The 26,992-nt window shown below is 41.1% G+C and overlaps 1 protein-coding gene across 10 annotated transcripts in view; it reads left to right on the forward strand.

The window, feature by feature from the left end:
* Positions 1-26,992, forward strand: part of LOC139762740 (major facilitator superfamily domain-containing protein 12-like) — a 201,602-nt gene that overhangs the window by 156,319 nt on the left and 18,291 nt on the right. For 8 of the 10 annotated variants that reach the window (XM_071687816.1, XM_071687819.1, XM_071687820.1 and 5 more), the window contains one exon: positions 15,887-16,114. The exons of 1 other annotated variant lie outside the window; for it this stretch is intronic. In XM_071687816.1, the coding sequence (XP_071543917.1) occupies positions 15,887-16,114 (228 nt within the window). Of the gene's footprint in view, positions 1-15,886; positions 16,115-26,992 lie in introns of those variants that run through there. One more of the 10 variants, XM_071687824.1, reaches the window with a different exon arrangement.

Raw genomic sequence — 26,992 nt, forward strand, 5'->3', positions numbered from 1 at the left:
AGTAAGTAATGAATGGGTAAGAGAGAGGTGTGGTAATAAAAAGTGTTTAGTTGAGAGAGCTGAAGAGGTTGTGCTGAAATGGTTTGGACATATCGAGAGAACGAGTAAGGAAAGTTTGACAAAGGGGTTAGATATATCAGAAGTGGAGGTAACATGGAGATGACAGGATTGAGTGAAAAAGATTTTGGGTGATTGGGGCCTGAACAGGCAGGAGGGTGAAAGGCATTCATGACAAAGAGTGCAATGGAATGATTTGGTATACTGGAGTCGATGTGCTTTCAATAAACTGTAACAGGGCATGTGACACGTTCAGGGTAAGCCATGGAAAGGTCTGTGGGGCCTGATTGTGGATAAGGATCTGTGGTTTTGGTGCATTACACTTGATAGCAGGAGAATGGATGAGAGTGGATATGGTCTTTCTTTATCTGTACCTGGTAACTCACTAATGCAGGAAACAGCAATTATGAAAATGAAAAAAATCAAGCATTATCCTGCATATTTCCTTGGAGTCATTTTCTTGTCTATCTCCTACCTTGAATGGCTCAATTTCTACTTTTCTTGTCTTTTGCTTTGTTCTTGTATGTAAATAATAACTTTGGATTCCTTTCCATGGCCTGTATAACTTTTTCATTTTTTATTCTTTTTTATGGGATATATTTTTTCTAATTTTCCAAAAGGAACAGACAAGGAGGCCAAGTTAGGATATTCCCTCTAAGTCTCAGTCCTCTATTCTTAACGCTACTTCGCTAACGCAGGAAATGGTGAATATGCATGAAAAAAAATTTATATGAGCATTCCTTGTTTTCTCATCTGATTTTCTTATTCTTATTTGTTTTGTTGTTATCCTCTTTTTCCATGCCTTTCTTCTATTCATACAGGGTTTTCTTTCCCTAGGTGTTTTCCAAATTTTATGTGTTTTCTGTTACTTTGGTATCTGTTCAATAATTATTTGGCTTAATATCTCTCAGTAGTTTTTCGTATTTGTCTCCAAGTCATTGTTTGTGAAGACTTGATTCCATTTTGTGCATGTAACCTTCTCAGTAATTGAGGTGAGTAATATGGCAGTAGAGGGTATAATCGGGGTAGATATCCAGTGGAGTGAATAGGAATGGTGAACAGCTTTTGAGCTGTGAATTGAAAAAGGATCGGTGACTGAGAATACCTGGCTTTATATAGAGGGACATGCATAAGTATACATGAGTGAGTAGGAAAAAAGGTAAGAAGGCATTATTGGAATGCATTCTGACTGATAGTTAAGCAGAAGAGAGCCTTGAGGATGCGAATGTATTGAGAGGTGCAGCTGATCATTACCTGGTGGAGGCAAGTCTGAAGATTTGTCTGGTTTTCCAGAAAGAGGGAACAAAATGAGTGAGAAGAGATTTGATGAAAGTAAATGAGCTTGGAAAGGAGACTTGTGTAAAGAAATATCAAAGAGATTTGATGTAGAATGGCAAAAGGTGTGATTAAACAAAGCATGGGGAGTGGATGAGGAATAGGAGATATTTATAGTTTGGGAAGTAATGCTTGCTTATGCGAGAGAAGTGTGTGGCTTGCAGACAGTGGTATGTGGGTAGGTGAGAAAGGGTAGTGAGTAGTGAGATGAAGTAAAGTTGCTAGTGAAAGAGAAAAAAAGGTTTATGGCTGGTCCTTACAAGGAAGGAGTTTAAATGATTGTGATGTATACAAGAGAAAGTAGGGGGGTTCTTGAAGAAATTGCAGAAAAAGAGGATAAGTGAGAATTAGGTTGAGCAATAAGTAAAATTCAGGAAGATTAAGATGTTTTAGAAGTAGTATAGTAGTGTAAGAAAAATAAGAGAATAAATGGATCATTGGTTGAATGGGCTATATGGGGATGCGGTAACAGAAAGCAATGAGGTGAGGAGATGGAGTGAATATTTTAAAGGATTGTTGAATGTTAGAACATTGGATGATAGATGTAGGTTTTTTTTTGTTAGGGAGGTATGTGAAGTGAGAGTCATGTAAATTGGTTTGTGATGAGAGGAGAGGTGGTAAAAGCATTGCATAAAGTGAATTGTGGCAAGGCAGCAGGAGTGGATGGTATTGCAGTTGAATATCTTGAGAAAGGGGGTGACTATGTTATTGATTGGATAATTGATATTATCAGTGTATGTTTAGATCATTGTGAGGTGCCTGACTGAGTGACTATATGTATAGTGCCATTGTATAAATGCAAAGGAAGCAAAAGTTTGTCCAAACTACAGAGTATGAGTTTGTTAAGTGTACCTGATAAGCCATATGGAAGAGTGGTGATTGAGAGGATGAAGGCATGTACAGATCATCAGACTGGGGAGGGACAGTGTGGTTTCAGGAGTGATAGAGGATGTGTAGATCAGGTGTTTGCTTTGAAGAATGTTTATGAGAAACACTATGATGAACAGGAAGATTTGTATGTGACATTTATGGACCTGGAGAAAGAATAAGATAAGGTTGATAAAGGATGCCTTGTGGAAGGTTATGAATATATGGTGTGGGAGGATAGCTTTGAGAAGGTGTGAAAAGTTTTTATTAAGAGTTCAAGGCATGTGTATAAGATGAAAGAGAAAAGAATGAGTGATTCCAGGTGAAGCTTGGTCTGCAGCAAGGGTGTGTGATGAGGTGTTTAGGGAGGCATATGCAAGGGTCTTGGAGAGGGGCGAGTTTGCAGTCTGTGGGGAGCTGAGAAATATCGGGTGTTGTTTGCTTTTGACACTGTGCTGGTGGCAGACTTGAGTGAGAACTGCAGAAGTTAGTGACTGAGTTTAGGAGAATGTGTGAAAGGAGGAAGTTGAGAGTAAATGTGAATAAAAGCAATGTTATTAGGTTTAGCAGGACAGAAGGACAGGTTTTATGAGGTATAAGTTTGAATGGACAGAATATGAAAGAGGTTGAGTTTTTTTTTTAGATATCTGGGACTGGAATCGTAGAAGTGAAAGTGTCATAAGGTTGATGAGAGAGTGAAGGATCTGGGAACATTTGTGGAAAGAGATGTCATTACTAGAGAGGGTGAAGATAGGTGTGTATGAATATTAAGTAGTCCCGACTGTATTGTATGGATGCAAGGCTTGGGCCACAGATGAGGATGTGTGAAGTAGGGTTGATGTTTTGAATGTTAGAGGTGGTTTAATTGAGTAAGTTATGAAAGGGGAAGAGAGAGGTGTGGTGATAAGAAGGGTTTAGTTAAGAGATTTGAAGAAAGTTTTCTGAAATGGTTTTGGACATATGGAGAGAATGAGTGAGGATAGCTTGACAAAGAGGATATATGAATCAGAAGATGAGGGCGCAAGGAAAAGGGGAAGACTAAATTGGAGATGGTAAGATACAGTGAAACAGATTTTGAGTGACTGGAGCCTGATCATGTGGGAGGGTAAAAGTGTGCATGGGTTAGAGTGAATTGGAATTATATAGCACACAGGGGGCAACATGTTGATAGGGGGCTGTGGTTTGTATGTATTGTTGATGACAGTTAGAGAATGAATATAAGTGTATGCAGCCTTTCTTCATCTGTTCCTGGGGCTACCTCTCTGACATAAGAAATGGCGAAGGAGTATGAATAAAAGAAAAAATCCCTTAATGTAATTGTCTATTATTATTTCAATCACCTAGAAAAAAAGTGTTATGAATTTTGATTTCTTGCCAAATGCATCAACCTTACAAATTACCTTCTATAAATGTACTATAAATGTACTATAAATGTATGTAAGAAGTATTTTTCTCAAAGGCTTGGTCGTCTCCTCATAACACTCCCTTACTAGGTAGGAAAGGTGAGCAGATGTTGAAAAAACGAATGTAGCATGCTTTACTGTAGTGCTTTGCGTATAACATTAAAAGGGCAGTGGCTTGTGGTTAAGAAAGAGCACCTCTGTAACACAGCAAGGAATTAAAAGCAATTTAAGGGATGATAGCAGGAATGTAGGGGTTTGCCCCCACCTAGCTTTCCTTCTATGTATGTCATCACCTCACCATAAGGGAGAAGAGTCAATTTTAGTATGTAGGTTCTGTTTATGATTTCAGTGCTTTCATTACATAACTCTTAGATTACTTAATGTCCTTCTTGATTTCCTATACCCATATTTAATGTGATGTATATGAAACTGCTTTTACTGCAAAAGCTCTTTCATTATAGTTGTATTTTTAATGCTCATTCTGTCTTACGTTTTGAACATGTGATGTTGAGGCTTCCTTCATATGTTTTACAGACAATAGTGGACAGTTTCCCCTCTTATTTATTTATTGTTTATTATACTTTGTTGCTGTCTCCTGCGATAGCGAGGTAGCGCAAGGAAACAGATGAAGAATGGCGCAATCCACCCACATACACATGTATATACATACACATCCACACACGCACATATACATACCTATATATTTTATTTATTTATATTTATACTTTGTCGCTCTCTCCCACGTTAGCGACATAGCTTAAGGAAACAGACGAAAGAAAAGCCCCACCCACCCACATACACATGTATATCCATACACGTCCACACACGCACATATGAATACCTATACATTTTAACTTATATATGTTTTTATTATTATTATTATTATTATTTTTTATTTTTATTATACTTTGTCACTGTCTCCCGCGTTTGCGAGGTAGCGCAAGGAAACAGACGAAAGAAATGGCCCAACCCCCCCCATACACATGTATATACATACGTCCACACACGTAAATATACACACCTACACAGCTTTCCATGGTTTACCCCAGACGCTTCACATGCCTTGATTCAATCCACTGACAGCACGTCAACCCCGGTATACCACATCGCTCCAATTCACTCTATTCCTTGCCCTCCTTTCACCCTCCTGCATGTTCAGGCCCCGATCACACAAAATCTTTTTCACTCCATCTTTCCACCTCCAATTTGGTCTCCCTCTTCTCCTCGTTCCCTCCACCTCCGACACATATATCCTCTTGGTCAATCTTTCCTCACTCATTCTCTCCATGTGCCCAAACCACTTCAAAACACCCTCTTCTGCTCTCTCAACCACGCTCTTTTTATTTCCACACATCTCTCTTACCCTTACGTTACTCACTCGATCAAACCACCTCACACCACACATTGTCCTCAAACATCTCATTTCCAGCACATTCATCCTCCTGCGCACAACTCTATCCATAGCCCACGCCTCGCAACCATACAACATTGTTGGAACCACTATTCCTTCAAACATACCCATTTTTGCTTTCCGAGATAATGTTCTCGACTTCCACACATTCTTCAAGGCCCCCAGAATTTTCGCCCCCTCCCCCACCCTATGATCCACTTCCGCTTTCATGGTTCCATCCGCTGCCAGATCCACTCCCAGATATCTAAAACACTTCACTTATTATTATTATTATTATAATTTGCTTTGTTGCTGTCTCCAGCGTTAGCGAGGTAGTGAAAGGAAACAGATGAAAGAATGGCCCAACCCAGCCACATACATATGTATATACATACACGTCCACACACGCATATATACATACCTATACATCTCAATGTATAAATACATATACACACACAGACATATACATATGTACACATGTACATAATTCATACTGTCTGCCTTTATTCATTCCCACCGCCCACTGGCCACACATGGACTAAATGTAAGAGTAAATGTAAATAAGAGCAAGGTTATTAGGCACAGTAGGGTTGAGGGTCAAGTCAATTGGGAAGTTAGTTTGAATGGAGAAAAACTGGAGGAAGTAAAGTGTTTTAGATATCTGGGAGTGGATCTGGCAGCAGATTGAACCATGGAAGCGGAATGAATCATAGGGTGGGGGAGGGGGCAAAAATTCTGGGAGCCTTGAAGAATGTTTGGAAGTCGAGAACATTATCTCGGAAAGCAAAAATGGGTATGTTTGAAGGAATAGTGGTTCCAACAATGTTGTATTGTTGCGAGGCGTGGGCTATGGATAGAGTTGTGCGCAGGAGGGTTGATGTGCTGGAAATGAGATGTTTGAGGACAATATGTGGTGTGAGGTGGTTTGATCGAGTAAGTAATGTAAGGGTAAGAGAGATATGTGGAAATAAAAAGAGTGTGGTTGAGAGAGCAGAAGAGGGTGTTTTGAAATGGTTTGGTAACATGGAGAGAATGAGTGAGGAAAGATTGACCAAGAGGATATATGTGTCGGAGGTGGAGGGAACGAGGAGAAGTGGGAGACCAAATTGGAGGTGGAAAGATGGATTTTTGCTGGGAAATAATGCAAATAAGTGGGAGATGTATAAAAGAAAGAGGCAGGAGGTCAAGAGAAAGGTGCAAGAGGTGAAAAAGAGGGCAAATGAGAGTTGGTGTGAGAGAGTATCATTAAATTTTAGGGAGATTAAAAGAATGTTTTGGAAGGAGGTAAATAAAGTGCGTAAGACAAGGGAGCAAATGGGAACTTCAGCAAAGGGGGCTAATGGGGAGGTGATAACAAGTAGTGGTGATGTGAGAAGGAGATGGAGTGAGTATTTTGAAGGTTTGTTGAATGTGTTTGATGATAGAGTGGCAGATATAGGATGTTTTGGTCGAGGTGGTGTGCAAAGTGAAAGGGTTAGGGAAGATTATTTGGTAAACAGAGAAGAGGAAGTAAAAGCTTTGTGGAAGATGAAAGCTGGTAAGGCAGCGGGTTTGGATGGAATTGCAGTGGAATTTATTAAAAAAGGGGGTGACTGTATTGTTGACTGGTTGGTAAGGTTATTTGATGTATGTATGACTCATGGTGAGGTGCCTGAGGACTGGCAGAATGCTTGCATAGTGCCATTGTACAAAGGCAAAGGGGATAAGAGTAAGTGCTCAAATTACAGAGGTATAAGTTTGTTGAGTATTCCTGGTAAATTGTATGGGAGGGTACTGATTGAGAGGGTGAAGGCATGTACAGAGCATCAGATTGGGGAAGAGCAGTGTGGTTTCAGAAGTGGTAGAGGATGTGTGGATCAGGTGTTTGCTTTGAAGAATGTATGTGAGAAATACTTAGAAAAGCAAATGGATTTGTATGTAGCATTTATGGATGTGGAGAAGGCATATGATAGAGTTGATAGAGATGCTCTGTGGAAGGTATTAAGAATATATGGTGTGGGAGGTAAGTAGTTATAAGCAGTGAAAAGTTTTTATCGAGGGTGTAAGGTATGTGTATGTGTAGGAAGAGAGGAAAGTGATTGGTTCTCAGTGAATGCTGGTTTGTGGCAGGGGTGTGTGATGTCTCCATGGTTGTTTAATTTGTTTAAGGATGGGGTTGTTAGGGAGGTGAATGCAAGAGTTTTGGAAAGAGGGGCAAGTATACAGTCTGTTGTGGATGAGAGAGCTTGGGAAGTGAGTCAGTTGTTGTTCGCTGATGATACAACGCTGGTGGCTGATTTGTGTGAGAAACTGCAGAAGCTGGTGACTGAGTTTGGTAAAGTGTGTGAAAGAAGAAAGTTGAGAGTAAATGTGAATAAGAGCAAGGGTTATTAGGTACAGTAGGATTGAGGGACAAGTCAATTGGGAGGTAAGTTTGAATGAAGAAAAACTGGAGGAAGTAAAGTGTTTTAGATATCTAGGAGTGGATTTGGCAGCGGATGGAACCATGGAAGTGGAAGTGAATCATAGGGTGGGTGAGGGGGTGAAAGTTCTTTGAGCGTTGAAGAATGTGTGGAAGTAAACTCTAGATTGTTATAGGTAAAGCTGAAAGTGGATTGAGAGAGGTGGGTGATTATTGGCGCGTATGCACCTTGGCATGAGAAGAAAGATCATCAGAGGCAAGTGTTTTGGGAGCAGCTGAGTGAGTGTATTAGTAGTTTTGATGCACGAGACTGGGTTATAGTGATGGGTGATTTGAATGCAAAGGTGAGTAATGTGGCAGTTGAGGAAATAATTGGTGTACATGGGGTGCTCAGTGTTGTAAATGGAAACGGTGAAGTGCTTGTAGGTTTGTGTGCTGAAAAAGGACTGGTGATTGGGAATACCTGGTTTAATAAGAGAGATATACATAGGTATACGTATGTAAGTAGGAGAGATGGCCAGAGAGCTTTATTGGATTGTGTTAATTGATAAGCATGTGAAAGAGAGACTTTTGGATGTTAATGTGCTGAGAGTTGCAACTGGAGGGATGTCAGATTATTATCTTGTGGAGGCGAAGGTGAAGATTTGTAGAGGTTTTCAGAAAAGAGAAGAGAATGTTGGGGTGAAGAGTGGTGAGAGTAAGTGAGCTTGGGAAGGAGATTTGTGTGAGGAAGTACTAGGAGTGATTGAGTGCAGAATGGAAAAAGGTTAGAGAAAAGGATGTAAGGGGAGTGAGGGAGGAATGGGATGTATTTAAGGAAGCATTGTCGGTTTGTGCAAAAGATGCTTGTGGCATGAGAAGTGTGGGAGGGGGGCAGATTAGAAAGGGTAGTGAGTGGTGTGATGAAGAAGTAAGATTATTAGTGAAAGAGAAGAGAGAGGCATTTGGATGAGTTTTGCAGGGAAATAGTGCAAATGACTTGGAGAATTATAAAAGAAAGAGGCAGGGGGTCAAGAGAAAGGTGCAAGAGGTGAAAAAGAGGGTAAATAAGAGTTGGGGTGAGAAAGTATCATGAAATTTTAGGGAGAGTAGAAAGATGTGGAAAGGGAGCTGTGGTTTCGGGCAATATTGCATGACAGCTAGAGACTGAGTGTGAACGAATGAGGCCTTTGTTGTCTTTTCCTAGCGCTACCCCGCACACATGAGGGGGGAGGGGGATGGTATTCCATGTGTGGCGAGGTGGCGATGGGAATGAATAAAGGCAGACAGTGTGAATTGTGTGCATGGGTATATATGTATGTGTCTGTGTGTGTATATATATGTGTACATTGAGATTTATAGGTATGTATATTTGCGTGTGTGGACGTGTGTGTATATACATGTGTATGGGGGTGGGTTGGGCCATTTTCTTTCGTCTGTTTCCTTGCGCTACCTCGCAAACGCGTGAGACAGCGACAAAGCAAAATAAATATGTATATAAAAAGATGTTTTGGAAGGAAGTAAATAAAGTGCGTAAGACAAGAGAACAAATGGGAACATCGTTGAAGGGGGCTAATGGGGAGGTAATGATAATTAGTGATGATGTGAGAAGGAGATGGAGAGAGTATTTTGAAGGTTTGTTGAATGTGTTTGATGATAGAGTGGCAGATATAGGGTGTTTTGGTCGAGGTGGTGTGCGAAGTGAGAGAGAGGGTTAAGGAGAATAATTTGGTAAACAGAGAAGAGATAGTAAAAGCTTTGCGGAAGATGAAAGCTGGCAAGGCAGCGGGTTTGGATGGTATTGCAGTAAAATTTATTAAAAAAGTGGCTGACTGTGTTGTTGACATTTCAACGTATACATATATATACATACACAGACATATACATATATACACATGTACATGATTCATACTTGCTGCTTTTAATCATTCCTGTCACCACCCGTCCACGTATGAAATGACCTCCCCTGCTGCCGCCGCCGCCGCATGTACGTGAGGTAGCACTAGGAAAAGACAACAAATGCCACATTCGTTCACACCCAGTCTCTAGCTGTCATGTATAATGTACTGAAACCACAGCTCCCTTACCACATCCAGGCCCCATGAAACCTTCCATGGTTCAATCCATTGACAGCACGTCGACCCTGGTATACCACATCATTCCAACTCACTCTATTCCTTGCATGCCTTTCACCCTCCTGCATGTTCAGGCCCTGATCGCTCAAAATTTTTTTCACTCCATCTTTCCACCTCCAATTTGGTCTCCCACTTCTCGTTCCCTCCACCTCTGACACATACGTCCTCTTTGTCAATCTTTCTTCACTCATTCTCTCCATGTGACCAAACCATTTCAAAACACCCTCTTCTGCTCTCTCAACCACACTCTTTTTATTACCACAAATCTCTCTTACCCTTTCATTACTTACTCGATCAAACCAACTCACACCAAGTATTGTCCTCAAACATCACATTTCCAACACATCCACCCTCCTCCACATAACTCTATCTATAGCCCACGCCTCAGACCCATATAACATTGTTAGAACCACTGTTCTTTCAAACATACCCATTTTTTGCTTTCTGAGATAATGGTCTCGCCTTCCACACATTTTTCAACACTCCCAGAATTCTGGTCTCCTCCCCACCCTGTGACTTATTTCCGCTTCCATGGATTCATCTGCTGCCAAATCCACTCCCAGATATCTAAAATACTTCACATCCTCCAGTTTTTCTCCAGTCAAACTTTCCTCCCATTTGACTTGTCCCTCAACCCTACTGTATCTAATATCCTTGCTCTTATTCACATTTACTCTCAGCTTTCTTCTTTCACATACTTTACCAAACTCAGTCACCAGCATCTGCAGTTTCTCACCCGAATCAGCCACCAGTGCTGTATCATCAGCGAACAACAACTGACTCACTTCCCAAGCTCTCTCATCCACAACAGACTGCATACTTGCCCCTCTCTCCAAAACTCTTTCATTCACATCCCTAACAACCCTATCCATAAACTAATTAAACAACTATGGAGAGATTACGCACCCCTAACGCAAACCAACATTCACAGAAAACCAATCAATTTCATCTTTTCCTACTCATACACATGCCTTACATCCTCGATAAAAACTTTTTGTTGCTTCTAGCAATGTACCTTATACATCATATATTCTTAATACCTTCCACAGAGCATCTCAATCAACTCTATCATATGCCGTCTCCAGATCCATAAATGCTATGTACAAATTCATTTGCTTTTATAAGTATTTCTCACATGCATTCTCCAAAGCAATCAGCTGACCCACACATCCTCTACCACTTCTGAAACCACACTGTTCTTCCTCAGTCTGATGCTCTGGGTATGCCTTCACCCTCTCAGTCAATACCTTCCCACAAATTTTCCTAGGAATTCTAAAAAAAACTTATACCTCTGTAATTTTAGCACTCACCTTTATCCCCTTTGCCTTTGTACAATGTCACTATGCATGCATTCCACCAATCCTCAGGCACCTCACCATGAGTCATACATACATTAGATATCCTTACCAATCAGTGAACAACACAGTCGCCCCCCCTTTTTAATGAATTCCACTGCAAAACACTGCCAGCTTTCATCTTCCACAAAGCTTTTACTACCTCTTCTCTGTTTATCAAATCATTCTCCCTAACCCTCTCACTTTGCACACCACCTCAGCCAAAACTCCCTATATCTGGCACTCTATCATCTAACATATTCAATAAACCATTAAAATACTCATTCCACCTGCTTCTCACATCACCACTAACTATTATTACCTCCCCATTAGCCCCCTTCACTGATGTTCCCATTTGTTCTCTTGTCTTATGCACTTTATTTACCCCCTTCCAAAACATCTTTTTGTTCTCCCTAAAATTTAATGATACTCTCTCACCCCAACTCTCATTTGCCCTCTTTTTCACCTCTTACACCTTTCTCTTGACCTCCTGCCTCTTTTTTTTTTTTATACATCTTCTAGTCATTTGCATTATTTCCCTGCAAAACTCGTCCAAGTGCCTCTCGCTTCTCTTTCACTAATGATTTTACTTCATCCCACCACTCACTACCCTTTCTAATCTTCTCACCTCCCACGCTTCTCATGCCACAAGTTTCTTTTGCGCAAGCCATCACTGCTTCCCAAAATACATCCCATTCCTCCCCCTCTCCCCTTACATCCTTTGCTCTTACCTTTTTCTATTCTTTACTCAGTCTTTCCTGGTACTTCCTCACACAAGTCTTCATCCCAAGCTCACTTACTCTCACCACTCTCTTCACCCCTACATTCTTCTTTTCTGAAAACCTCTACAAATCTTCACCTCTGCCTCCAGAAGATAATGATCAGACATCCCTCCAGTTGGAATTGCAGCACATTAACATCCAAAAGTCTGTTTCATGTGCCTATCAATTAACATGTATTCAAATAACGCTCTCTGGCCATCTCTCCTACTTACATACGTATACTTATGTGTATCTCTCTTTTTAAACCAGGTATTCCCAGTCACCAATCCTTTTACAGCACACAAATCTACAAGCTCTTCACCATTTCCATTTACAGTAAACACTGAACACCCCATGTACACCAGTTATTCCCTCAACTGCCACATTACTCACTTTTGCATTCAAATCAACCATCACTGTAACCCGGTCTCGTGCATCAAAACTACTAACACACTCACTGAGCTTCTCCCAAAAATCTTGCCTCTCATGATCTTTCTTCTCATTCCCAGGTGGATATGCACCAATAATCACCCATCTCTCTCTATCCATTTTCAGTTTTATCCGTATCAATGTAGAGTTTACTTTCTTACACTCTATCACTTACTCCCACCACCCCTGTTTCAGAAGTAGTGCTACTCCTTCCCTTGCTCTTGTCCTCTCACCAACCCCTGACTTTACTCCCAAAACATTCCCAAATTTACTCTTCCCCTTTACGCTTGAGCTTCATTTTACTCGGAACCAAAGCATCCAGGTTCCTTTCCTCAAACATACTACCTGTCTCTCCTTTTTTCTCATCTTGTTTACATCCACACACATTTAGACACCCTAGTCTGAGCCTTTGAGGAGAAAGAGCACTCCTCACGTGACTCCTTCTTCTGTTTCCACTTTTAGAACGTTAGAATACAAGGAGGGAAGGGTTTTTAGCCCTCCGCTCCCGTCCCCTTCAGTCGTCTTCTACAACACTTGAGGAACGTGTGTGAAGTATTCTTTCTTTCCTATCCCCAGGGATGTATTTCCCCTCTTATTTGTAAAAAACATGATTTGTTCATGAATGATTCTAGTAGAATTCATTATATTTTGTTAGCAATGAAGCATAATGAATTTCAGCTTTTACCAGTTTCAGTCTTGTTTTTCTAATTTTTTTTATTATTTTGCTTTGTCGCTGTCTCCCGCGTTTGCGAGGTAGCACAAGGAAACAGACGAAAGAAATGGCCCAACCCACCCCCATACACATGTATATACATACACGTCCACACACGCAAATATACATACCTATACATCTCAATGTACACATATATATACACACACAGACACATACATATATACCCATGCATACAATTCACACTGTCTGCCTTTATTCATTCCCATCGCCACCTCGCCACACATGGAATACCATCCCCCTCCCCCCTCATGTGTGCGAGGTAGCGCTAGGAAAAGACAACAAAGGCCCCATTCGTTCACACTCAGTCTCTAGCTGTCATGCAGTAATGCCCAAAACCACAGCTCCCTTTCCACATCCAGGCCCCACAACTTTCCATGGTTTACCCCAGATGCTTCACATGCCCTGATTCAATCCACTGACAGCACGTCAACCCCGGTATACCACATCGATCCAATTCACTCTATTCCTTGCCCGCCTTTCACCCTCCTGCATGTTCAGGCCCCGATCACTCAAAATCTTTTTCACTCCATCTTTCCACCTCCAATTTGTTCTCCCACTTCTCCTCGTTCCCTCCACCTCTGACACATATATCCTCTTGGTCAATCTTTCCTCACTCATTCTCTCCATGTGCCCAAACCATTTCAAAACACCCTCTTCTGCTCTCTCAACCGAGCTCTTTTTATTTCCACACATCTCTCTTACCCTTACATTACTTACTCGATCAAACCACCTTACACCACACATTGTCCTCAAACATCTCATTTCCAGCACATCCATCCTCCTGCGCACAACTCTATCCATAGCCCATGCCTCACAACCATACAACATTGTTGGAACCACTATTCCTTCAAACATACCCATTTTTGCTTTCCGAGATAATGTTCTCGACTTCCACACATTCTTCAAGGCTCCCAGGATTTTCGCCCCCTCCCCCACCCTATGATTCACTTCCGCTTCCATGATTCCATCCGCTGCCAGATCCACTCCCAGATATCTAAAGCACTCTACTTCCTCCAGTTTTTCTCCATTCAAACTTACCTCCCAATTGACTTGACCCTCAACCCTACTGTACCTAATAACCTTGCTCTTATTCACATTTACTCTCAACTTTCTTCTTTCACACACTTTACCAAACTCAGTCACCAGCTTCTGCAGTTTCTCACATGAATCAGCCACCAGCGCTGTATCATCAGCGAACAACAACTGACTCACTTCCCAAGCTCTCTCATCCACAACAGACTTGATACTTGCCCCTCTTTCCAAAACTCTTGCATTCACCTCCCTAACAACCCCATCCATAAACAAATTAAACAACCATGGAGACATCACACACCCCTGCCGCAACCCTACATTCACTGAGAACCAATCACTTTCCTCTCTTCCTACACGTACACATGCCTTACATCCCTGATAAAAACTTTTCACTGCTTCTAACAACTTGGCTCCCACACCATATATTCTTAATACCTTCCACAGAGCATCTCTATCAACTCTATCGTATGCCTTCTCCACATCCATAAATGCTACATACAAATCCATTTGCTTTTCTAAGTATTTCTCACATACATTCTTCAAAGCAAACACCTGATCCACACATCCTCTACCACTTCTGAAAGCACACTGCTCTTCCCCAATCTGATGCTCTGTACATGCCTTCACCCTCTCAATCAGTACCCTCCCATATAATTTACCAGGAATACTCAACAAACTTATACCTCTGTAATTTGAGCACTCACTCTTATCCCCTTTGCCTTTGTACAATGGCACTATGCACGCATTCCGCCAATCCTCAGGCACCTCACCATGAGTCATACATACATTAAATAACCTTACCAACCAGTCAACAATACATACATAATTTTGTTTTAACCTATATTTTTTCTGTTTAAAGTACTTTGTCAGTCATTGTTATTCAATTCAGTTTTACCATCATTTGCATTTTAGTACCTTCTTTGTGCTTTTTTTTTTAAGTGTGTTACTTGTAAAGTTACATTTTGATACACATAGAGGATGGTTCAGAAAGATGTTATTAGTCATATAGGGGTGTTTCTCAAGATAACTAAGCAGTGTATGTAAACATTGGAATTTGATTACTATGTGAATGTTACTTTTTTAAAGATGAATGTAACTTTGTATGCTATGAATTCAAAGAAAAATGAAACACTGAATTCTAGTTATGTTCGGGAAATAGCCCTCAACCTTTGCATTATTCTCTTGGTGTTTTTGATGTGGATACCAGCATTCATTGAAAGTTGATTTGTTTATGTCTTAGAACTATGAAAGATCGTGTTATACACTTTGCTATCTTGTCTTTAACTTTGTCCTTCAACCTTGCCCTGAACCAGTAGCAACATGCATACTTCTCATAAATTCATTGGATTGTAAGTCTTGATGGTGGGTGTTTGTCAGAGAATTCTCCAAACTTCCTTCAGACAGCTGCTGGAGATCTGAGGGCTAACATTAACAATAATACTATCCTTTATTCATCAAAATTTAACCCATCATCCAAACCTACAACCACAAGAGTTTAATTAAAAACATGAGAGAAGTAGCATTATCATTCCACAATGATGTTAGGTGTTGCTTTTAGTTTCTTAATTCCATGTTCAGTTGTACCCCATAAGACTGGTAACATCTTTTTGAACCACCATTAGTTAGTGAACTATAGAAATATTTGATGAAAAGAACCTTAAAAGTCAGTTCTTCATGCATGGAAAGGAAATGCTGTTATAAATTAATACTTTCCCTGCTATGATAACTATTAACACATTGAATTCTCATGAATATGGAATTTGCCATGAATGATTGAGACTTCTTGTCAAAGTTCATTTTGTAAATATTTTGCTATTCAGTTCAGGGGAGTATGTATCATTTTACAATATTTCATTATCTTAAACTACAGCCATGCAAAGTACATTTTTCATTTGAGAGTTTAGAAACGCTTTGTTTGTTGTTTGTATGCATATAGATTACATCATTATACAGAGTTCATATGTATGAAGTTTCCAATACACATAACAGAGTAGACTGATTTTAGTTGATACTAAACACTCTATTTATAGGCAAGGAATCAGGTGACAGTATACGTGAACACTCAGGGACCAGTGATGGTGTTGGGGGCCCTGAAGTGAGCACATCATCATGTCCTAACTCAAGAATGAGCACAGTTGCATGTATAGGTCCATCAGTAAGCACAATGGCTGCTGCAGGTGTGGGCCCTGGACTGAGCATCTGTAGTGGTGATGGCACAGGCAAACTACCTGAGACTGCAGAGCAGTCAGGGTCAGAAGGTGAAGGTTTTTCTTTACTTTGGATAATGCATGAACCATATCAAATTAGTAACATTTAGAGTATGGGATTTCATTTAGTCTTACTATTTGTCTATAATGTCATATGGTTTTTACAAGACTTGATGCTCAGTCTAACTGTAGATTTTTGCTTTGGAGAACAACTATGGTTTTCACAAGAGTTGAGGCTTTATCTAACCGTAGAATTTTGCTATGGATAATTTTACTTCATAACATAGTTTACTTTATACATGCTGCACATAAAGTGGGTCTTTGCCAGACAGTTATTTAGAATCTAAAGCAGTACAAATGTATTTTTTATGTAAAGAATTATTTTATGAAATCCTACTCATGCCCAGTTAATTTTTCAGGTGTGGGGGCAAAAAATTTTCTTTGTTATATTGCATAAAGATTTATGTATATCAAAATGTATTGTCCATCTATGCAAAGTCCACTTTGTGAAATTCCCTTTGTACTTATACACTTTAGATGGATTTTAGTTGACATAACTCTGTGTTTGTTAGTAAAGAATCAGGTGACAGGATAAGTGAACATTCAGAGAATTTGGGGGGGGGGGGCATAGGGCACACTAGCTTTTACTAACTCAGGAATGAATGCATTAGCATGTGTAAGCCCATCATTAAGCACTATGGCAGCTGTAAGTTTTGGGCATAGTATAAACATTTCTGGTGCAATACTTGGAGATTACCTGAGACTCCAGGCCAGTCTTGGCTTGAAAGCTTTCCCTTTTCCCATAGGTAATGCATGAATCACATTACGAATTAGATATTATTTTCTTATATTACAAGTATTTACAATAGTTGATGTACAATGTACAGTAAGTATAATCATATTTGTCTCTTGTTTTTTATTTAGATTTGTCCTTTCTTACCAAGCCTTTTGTATTTGAAGCGAGATGTACCCATGTTCCTACCCCATTGTAAATTTCACAGAATTTTTCATCACAAAGATCTGGTTTCTGGCTATTGAATTCCATTTCCCAATCTGTGTTACCACAGAAATTGTTAAGGTTTGTGTAGTTTTCATGCTTATATCATTATATCTTGTCCCATCTCTTCCCTTTTAATGTCCACCATTCATCACATAGCCACATGAGCATTACATGGTCCTTTTCCAATTGGTATATATGATGTTCTCAAAATTTATGCTAGTGTATGAAGATAAGATCTATTATTGAAGCTGTGTCAGTCCTTTTCATCCTGTCGATATAGGAAATTTTCCCATACGCATCCTAAAAATTTATCATCCTAACTCCATCACCATTAGAATCCAGAACCCTCAATCTATCTCATTATACTTAAGATCCCTTATAGTCAGTGATTAGTTATCTTTGAGAAGTAAGTGTTTTATACCTTATACTATCCCGATTGTTCCTTTGATGTTATCATTCTGTATCTGCCCTGGGTCATTGCAGGTTATTAGAGGATTATATGATATTAACACAGTATGCGTTTCTTCCTTGCAGCTACTCTTTCCAACATGTATTGTCTATATGTAAGGCTGTCTTTTATTAAGATGGCCAATCCTTCCCCTCCTTTGCCTTCTGTTTCCTTTCCTGCTTTCATGTACCCTTATGGGCAGAGCGGGTGAGATCTCATTACTTTAGTAAGGTGTTTCTATGACTCTAACTGTATCAGGTGCTACTGTAGCTAAGTTTTATGGCATAAAAGTGCAGGTCTGACTCGACGAAAGGGAGTAAAGTTTTAGTGTAACCTAAAGGCAATACTGTCATTGTCAGTCAATGATTTGATATCTTTTCATGACAGGGTATTATGTGCTAATAAGTCTCATGACTGTTACTAGAATTATTTTGAAAGATTGATATAAGCCATTAGAACTGCTTAAGTTAAGAGAGAAAAAATTGAGGTCTTAAAGAAGGCAGATAAACTAGACAGGAAAGCTAGGACAAGCTTGTCAACAAAATCAAAAGAAGCCAAGTACTGTATTAAATTTTTGTTTCAAATTAGACATTACTTTAGTATTTTATTTTTTATTTTGCTTTGTCGCTGTCTCCCGCGTTTGCGAGGTAGCGCAAGGAAACAGACGAAAGAAATGGCCCAACCCACCCACATACACATGTATATACATACACGTCCACACATGCAAATATACTTACCCATACAACTCAATGTACACATATATATACACACACAGACACATACATATATACACATGCACACAATTCACACTATCTGCCTTTATTCATTCCCATCGCCACCTCGCCACACATGGAATACCTTCCCCCTCCCCCCTCATGTGTGTGAGGTAGCACTAGGAAAAGACAACAAAGGCCCCATTCGTTCACACTCAGTCTCTAGCTGTCATGTAATGATGCACCGAAACCACAGCTCCCTTTCCACATCCAGGCCCCACAGAACTTTCCATGGTTTACTCCAGACGCTTCACATGCCCTGGTTCAATCCATTGACAGCACGTTGACCCCGGTATACCACATCGATCCAATTCACTCTATTCCTTGCAGACCTTTCACCCTCCTGCATGTTCAGGCCCCGATCACTCAAAATCTTATTCACTCCATCTTTCCACCTCCAATTTGGTCTCCCACTTCTCCTCGTTCCCTCCACCTCTGACACATATATCCTCTTGGTCAATCTTTCCTCACTCATTCTCTCCATGTGACCAAACCATTTCAAAACACCCACTTCTGCTCTCTCAAACACACTCTTTTTATTACCACACATCTCTCTTACCCCATTATTACTTACTTGATCAAACCACCTCACACCACATATTGTCCTCAAACATCTCATTTCCAGCACATCCACCCTCCTGCGCACAACTCTATCCATAGCCCATGCCTCGCAACCATACAACATTGTTGGAACCACTATTCCTTCAAACATACCCATTTTTGCTTTCCGAGACAATGTTCTTGACTTCCACACATTCTTCAAGGCTCCCAGAATTTTCGCCCCCTCCCCCACCCTATGATTCACTTCCACTTCCATGGTTCCATCGCTGCCAAATCCACTCCCAGATATCTAAAACACTTCACTTCCTCCAGTTTTTCTCCATTCAAACTTACCTCCCAATTGACTTGACCCTCAACCCTACTATACCTAACAACCTTGCTCTTATTCACATTTACTCTCAGCTTTCCTCTTTCACACTTTTTACCAAACTCAGTCACCAGCTTCTGCAGTTTTTCACATGAACATGAATCAGCCACCAGCACTGTATCATCAGCAAACAACAACTGACTGACTTTCCAAGCTCTCACATCCACAACAGACTGCATACTTGCCCCTCTTTCCAAAACTCTTGCATTCACCTCTCTAACAACCACATCCATAAACAAATACATGTATGGGCATATATGTATATATATGTGATATACACATTTTTTTTTTTTGCTTTGTCGCTGTCTCCCGCGTTTGCGAGGTAGCGCAAGGAAACAGACGAAAGAAATGGCCCAACCCGCCCCCATACACATGTATATACATACGTCCACACACGCAAATATACATACCTACACAGCTTTCCATGGTTCACCCCAGACGCTTCACATGCCCTGATTCAATCCACTGACAGCACGTCAACCCTGGTATACCACATCGATCCAATTCACTCTATTCCTTGCCCTCCTTTCACCCTCCTGCATGTTCAGGCCCCGATCATACAAAATCTTTTTCACTCCATCTTTCCTCCAATTTGGTCTTCCACTTCTCCTTGTTCCCTCCACCTCCGACACATATATCCTCTTGGTCAATCTTTCCTCACTCATTCTCTCCATGTGCCCAAACCATTTCAAAACACCCTCTTATATATACATAAATACCCATACATGCACATATATATATATACATATACATATCAACATATACATATATACATATGCATGCATAGGCATATAGATGTGTAGACATGTACATATTCATACTAGCTTGCCTTTATCCATTCCTGGCACCACCTAACCCCACAGGAAACAGCATCGCTACCCCCTGCTTCAGCGAGGAAGTGCCACGAAAACAGACAATAAAAGGCCACATTCATTCACACTCAGTCTCTAGCTGTCATTTGTAATGCACTGAAACCACAGCTCCCACTTCACATGCAGGCCCCAAAGACCTTTCCATGGTTTACCCCAGATGTTTTACATGCCCTGTTTTAGTCCATTGACAGCACGTTAACCATGGTATACCACATTGTTCCAGTTCACTTTGTTCCTTGCATGCCTCTCATCCTCCTGTGTGTTCAGGCGCCGAATGCTCAAAATCTTTTTCAATCCATCCTTCCACCTCCAATTTGGTCTCCTGCTTCTCCTTGTTCCCTCCACCTCTGACACATACATCCTCTGTGAACCTTTCCTCACTCATTTTCTCCATATGTCCAAACCATTTTAACACACCTTCTTCTGCTCTTTTAACTGCACTCATTTTACCTCCACACGTCTCTCTTACCCTTTCATTACATACTCAATCAAACTACGTCACACCACCTATTGTCCTCAAACATTTCATTTCCAACACATCCACACTCCTCTGTACAACCCTATCTATAGCCTATGCCTATTCCTTCGAACATACCCATTTTTGTTCTCCGAGATAACGTTCTCTCTTTCCACACATTCTTCATCGCTCTCAGAACCTTCAACCCCTCCCCCACCCTGTGACTTGCTTCCACTTCCACTTCACTTCCTCCAATTTTTCTCCATTCAAACTTACATCCCAACTAACTTGTCCCTCAATCTTAATGAACCAAATAACCTTGCTCTTATTCACATTTACTCTCAACTCCCTCCTTTCACAATTTTTTCCAAACTTGGTCTCCAACTCTGCAGTTTCTCTGTCGAATCACCCACCAGTGCTGTATCATCAGCGAACAAAAACTGACTTACTTCCTAGGCGTTTCCCTCCCTAACAGACTGCTTACTAGCCCCTCTCCCCAAATTTCTTGCATTTACCTCCCTAACAATTCCATCCATAAACGCATTAAACAACCAGGGGGACATCACACACCCCTGCCGCAGACTGATATTCACAGGAAACCAATCACTCTCCTCTCTTCCTACTCATACACTTGCCTTACATCCTTGGTAAAAACTTTTCATTGCTTCTAGGAGATTACCTCCCACTCCATATACTCTTAAGACCTCCCGCAAAGCATCTCTGTCAACCTTATCATATGCCTTCTCAAGATCTATAAATGCTACAAACAAATTCATTTATTTTAATAGGTATTTCTCACACACATTCTTCAAAGCAAATTCTTGATCCACACCTACTCTACCACTTCTGAAACCACACTGATCCTCCCCAGTCTGATGCTCTGTACATGCATTCACCCTCTCAATCAATACCCTCCCATATGATTTCCCAGGAATACTTAACAAACTTATGCCTCTGTAATTTGAACACTCACCTTTATCCCCTTTGCCTTTGTACAGTGGCACTATGCATGCATTCCACCAATCCTCAGGCACCTCACCATGATCCATACATACATTGAATATCCTTACTAACCAATCAACAACACAGTCACCCCCTTTCTTGATAAATTCATTTGCAATATCATCCAAACCAGATTTCATCTTCTGCAAAGCTCTCACTATTTCTTCTTTCTTAATCAACCCATTCTCCCTGATGCCCTCACTTTGCACACCACCCCCAACCAAAACACCCTACATCTGCCACTCGTATCATCAAACACATTCAAAAAACCTTCAAAATACTCACTCCCTCTCCTTCTTACTTCATCACTATCTGTTATCACTTCTCCCCTTGCCCCCTTCACTGATGTTCTCATTTATTCTCATCTTATGCATGTTATTTACCTCCTTCCAAAATATCTTTTTATCCTCCATAAAGTTTAATGATACTCTCTCACCCCAACTCTCAATTGCATTCTTTTTCAACCCTTGCACCTTCCTCTTGACCCCCTGCTGCTTTCTTTTATACATCTCCTGGTCATTTGCAATCCTTCCTAGTAAGTGTCATCCACACGCTTCTCTTTTCTCTTTCACTAACAACTTAACATCATCCCACCATTCACTACCCTTTTAATCTCCCACAACATCTTCATCCCACCATTCACTACCCTTTTTAATCTGCCCACCTCCCACCTTTCTCATGCCACATGCATTGTTTGCACATGCCATCATTGCTTCCCTAAATACATCTCATTCCTCACCCACTCCCCTCACATCATTTGCTCTCACCTTTTGCCATTCTTTACTCAATCTCTCATGGTACTCTCACACAAGTCTCCTTTCCATGCTCATTTACTCTCACCACTCTCTTCTCCCCAACATTCTCTCTTTTTTTTGAAAACCTCTACAAATCTTCACCTTTGCCTCCACAAGATAGTGATAAGATGTCCCACCAGCTGCCCCTTTCAGCACATTAACATCCAAAAGTTTCTCTTTTACACACCTGTCAAATAAAACATACTCTAATAATGCCCTTTGACCATCTCTCCCACTCATATATGTTTTTTTTTTTTTTCTTTGTCGCTGTCTCCCGCGTTTGCGAGGTAGCGCAAGGAAACAGACGAAAGAAATGGCCCAACCCACCCCCATACACATGTCTTGATTCAATCCAATGACAGCACGTCAACCCCGGTATACCACATCGCTCCAATTCACTCTATTCTTTGCCCTCCTTTCACCATCCTGCATGTTCAGGCCACGATCACACAAAATCTTTTTCACTCCATCTTTCCACCTCCAATTTGGTCTCCCTCTTCTCCTCGTTCCCTCCACCTCCGACACATATATCCTCTTGGTCAATCTTTCCTCACTCATTCTCTCCATGTGACCAAACCATTTCAAAACACCCTCTTCTGCTCTCTCAACCATGCTCTTTTTATTTCCACACATCTCTCTTACCCTTACGTTACTTACTTGATCAAACCACCTCACACCACACATTGTCCTCAAACATCTCATTTCCAGCACATCCATCCTCCTGCGCACAACTCTATCCATAGTCCACGCCTCGCAACCATACAACATTGTTGGAACCACTATTCCTTCAAACATACCCATTTTTGCTTTCCGAGATAATGTTCTCGACTTCCACACATTCTTCAAGGCTCCCAGAATTTTCGCCTCCTCCCCCACCCTATGATCCACTTCTGCTTCCATGGTTCCATCCGCTGCCAGATCCACTCCCAGATATCTAAAACACTTCACTTCCTCCAGTTTTTCTCCATTCAAACTCACCTCCCAATTGAATTGACCCTCAACCCTACTGTACCTAATAACCTTGCTCTTATTCACATTTACTCTTAACTTTCTTCTTTCACACACTTTACCAAACTCAGTCACCAGCTTCTGCAGTTTCTCACATGAATCAGCCACCAGCGCTGTATCATCAGCGAACAACAACTGACTCACTTCCCAAGCTCTCTCATCCCCAACAGACTTCATACTTGCCCCTCTTTCCAAAACTCTTGCATTCACCTCCCTAACAACCCCATCCATAAACAAATTAAACAACCATGGAGACATCACACACCCCTGCCGCAAACCTACATTCACTGAGAACCAATCACTTTCCTCTCTTCCTACATGTACACATGCCTTACATCCTCGATAAAAACTTTTCACTGCTTCTAACAACTTTCCTCCCACACCATAATTCTTAATACCTTCCACAGAGCATCTCTATCAACTCTATCATATGCCTTCTCCAGATCCATAAATGCTACATACAAATCCATTTGCTTTTCTAAGTATTTCTCACATACATTCTTCAAAGCAAACACCTGATCCACACATCCTCTACCACTTCTGAAACCACACTGCTCTTCCCCAATCTGATGCTCTGTACATGCCTTCACCCTCTCAATCAGTACCCTCCCATATAATTTACCAGGAATACTCAACAAACTTATACCTCTGTAATTTGAGCACTCACTCTTATCCCCTTTGCCTTTGTACAATGGCACTATGAATGCATTCCGCCAATCCTCAGGCACCTCACCATGAGTCATACATACATTAAATAACCTTACCAACCAGTCAACAATACAGTCACCCCCTTTTTTAATAAATTCCACTGCAATACCATCCAAACCTGCTGCCTTGCCGGCTTTCATCTTCCGCAAGCTTTTACTACCTCTTCTCTGTTTACCAAATCATTTTCCCTAACCCTCTCACTTTGCACACCACCTCGACCAAAACACCCTATATCTGCCACTCTCTCATCAAACACATTCAACAAACCTTCAAAATACTCACTCCATCTCCTTCTCACACCACCACTACTTGTTATCACCTCACCATCAGCGCCCTTCACTGAAGTTCCCATTTGCTCCCTTGTCTTACACACTTTATTTACCTCCTTCCAGAACATCTTTTTATTCTCCCTAAAATTTAATGATACTCTCTCACCCCAACTCTCATTTGCCCTCTTTTTCACCTCTTGCACCTTTCTCTTGACCTCCTGTCTCTTTCTTTTATACATCTCCCACTCAATTTTGCATTTTTTCCCTGCAAAAATCGTCCAGATGCCTCTCTCTTCTCTTTCACTTATAATCTTACTTCTTCATCCCACCACTAACTACCCTTTCTAATCAACCCACCTCCCACGCTTCTCATGCCACAAGCATCTTTTGCGCAATCCATCACTGATTCCCTAAATACATCCCATTCCTCCCCCACTCCCCTTACTTCCATTGTTCTCACCTTTTTCCATTCTGTACTCAGTCTCTCCTGGTACTTCCTCACACAAGTCTCCTTCCCAAGCTCACTTACTCTCACTACCCTCTTCACCCCAACATTCACTCTTCTTTTCTGAAAACCCATACAAATCTTCACCTTAGCCTCCACAAGATAATGATCAGACATCCCTCCAGTTGCACCTCTCAGCACATTAACATCCAAAACTCTCTGTTTCGCGCGCCTGTCAATTAACACGTAATCCAATAACGCTCTCTGGCCATCTCTCCTACTTATATACGTATACTTATGTATATCTCGCTTTTTAAACCATGTATTCCCAATCACCAGTCCTTTTTCAGAACATAAATCTACAAGCTCTTCACCATTTCCATTTACAACACTGAACACCCCATGTATACCAATTATTCCCTCAACTGCCACATTACTCACCTTTGCATTCAAATCACCCATCACTATAACCCGGTCTCGTGCATCAAAACCACTAACACACTCATTCAGCTGCTCCCAAAACACTTGCCTCTCATGATCTTTCTTCTCATGCCCAGGGGCATATGCACCAATAATCACCCATCTCTCTCCATCAACTTTCAGTTTTACCCATATTAATCTAGAATTTACTTTCTTACACTCTATCACATACTCCCACAACTCCTGTTTCACGAGTACTGCTACTCCTTCCCTTGCTCTAGTCCTCTCACTAACCCCTGACTTTACTCCCAAGACATTCCCAAACCACTCTTCCCCTTTACCCTTGAGCTTCGTTTCACTCAGAGCTAAAACATCCAGGTTCCTTTCCTCAAACATACTACCTATCTCTCCCTTTTTCACATCTTGGTTACATCCACACACATTTAGACACCCCAATCTGAGTCTACGAGGAGGATGAGCACTCCCCGCATGACTCCTTCTGTTTCCCATTTTTAGAAAGTTAAAATACAAGGAGGGAAGGATTTCTGGCCCCCCGCTCCAGTCCCCTCTAGTCGCCTCTAGAATATATGGTGTGGGAGGCAAGTTGTTGGAAGCAGTGAAAAGTCTTTATCGAGGATGTAAGGCATGTGTACATGTAGGAAGAGAGGAAAGTGATTGGTTCTCAGTGAATGTAGGTTTGTGGCAGGGGTGTGATGTCTCCATTGTTGTTTAATTTGTTTATGGTTTTGTTAGGGAGGTGAATGCAAGAGTTTTGGAAAGAGGGGCAAGTATGCAGTCTGTTGTGGATGAGAGAGCTTGGGGAAGTGAGTCAGTTGTTGTTCGCTGATGATACAGCGCTGGTGGCTGATTCATGCGAGAAACTGCAGAAGCTGACTAGAGTTTGGTAAAGTGTCTGAAAGAAGAAAGTTGAGAGTAAATGTGAATAAGAGCAAGGTTATTAGGTACAGTAGGGTTGAGGGTCAAGTCAATTGAGAGGTAAGTTTGAATGGAGAAAAACTGGAGGAAGTGAGGTGTTTTAGATATCTAGGAGTGGATCTGGCAGCAGATGGAACCATGGAAGCAGAAGTGAATCATAGGGTGGGGGAGGGGGCAAAAATTCTGGGAGCCTTTAGGAATGTTTGGAAATCGAGAACATTATCTCAGAAAGCAAAAATGGGTATGTTTGAAGGAATAGTGGTTCGAACAATGTTGTATGGTTGCGAGGTGTGGGCTATGGATAGAATTGTGCACAGGAGGGTGGATGTGCTGGAAATGAGGTGTTTGAGGACAGTATGTGATGTAAGGTGGTTTGATTGAGTAAGTAATGTAAGGATAAGAGAGATGTGTGGAAATAAAAAGAGTGTGGTTGAGAGAGCAGAAGAGGGTGTTTTGAAATGGCTTGGTCACATGGAGAGAATGAGGGAGGAAAGATTGACAAAGAGGATATATGTGTCAGAGGTGGAGGGAACGAGAAGTGGGAGACCAAATTGGAGGTGGAAAGATAGAGTGAAAAAGATTTTGAGTGATTGGGGCCTGAACATGCAGGAGGGTGAAAGGCGTGCAAGGAATAGAGTGAATTGGAATGATGTGGTATACTGGGGTCGACATGCTGTCAATGGATTGAACCAGGGCATGTGAAGCGTCTGGGGTAAACCATGGAAAGTTGTGTGTTGCCTGGATGTGGAAAGGGAGCTGTGGTTTCGGTGCATTATTACATGACAGCTAGAGACTGAGTGTGAACGAATGGGGCCTTTGTTGTCTTTTCCTAGTGCAACCTTGCACACATGAGGGGGGAGGGAGTTGTT

This window comes from Panulirus ornatus, chromosome 44 (genome assembly GCF_036320965.1).
Source record: "Panulirus ornatus isolate Po-2019 chromosome 44, ASM3632096v1, whole genome shotgun sequence".
Classification (NCBI taxonomy): Eukaryota; Metazoa; Arthropoda; class Malacostraca; order Decapoda; family Palinuridae; genus Panulirus; species Panulirus ornatus.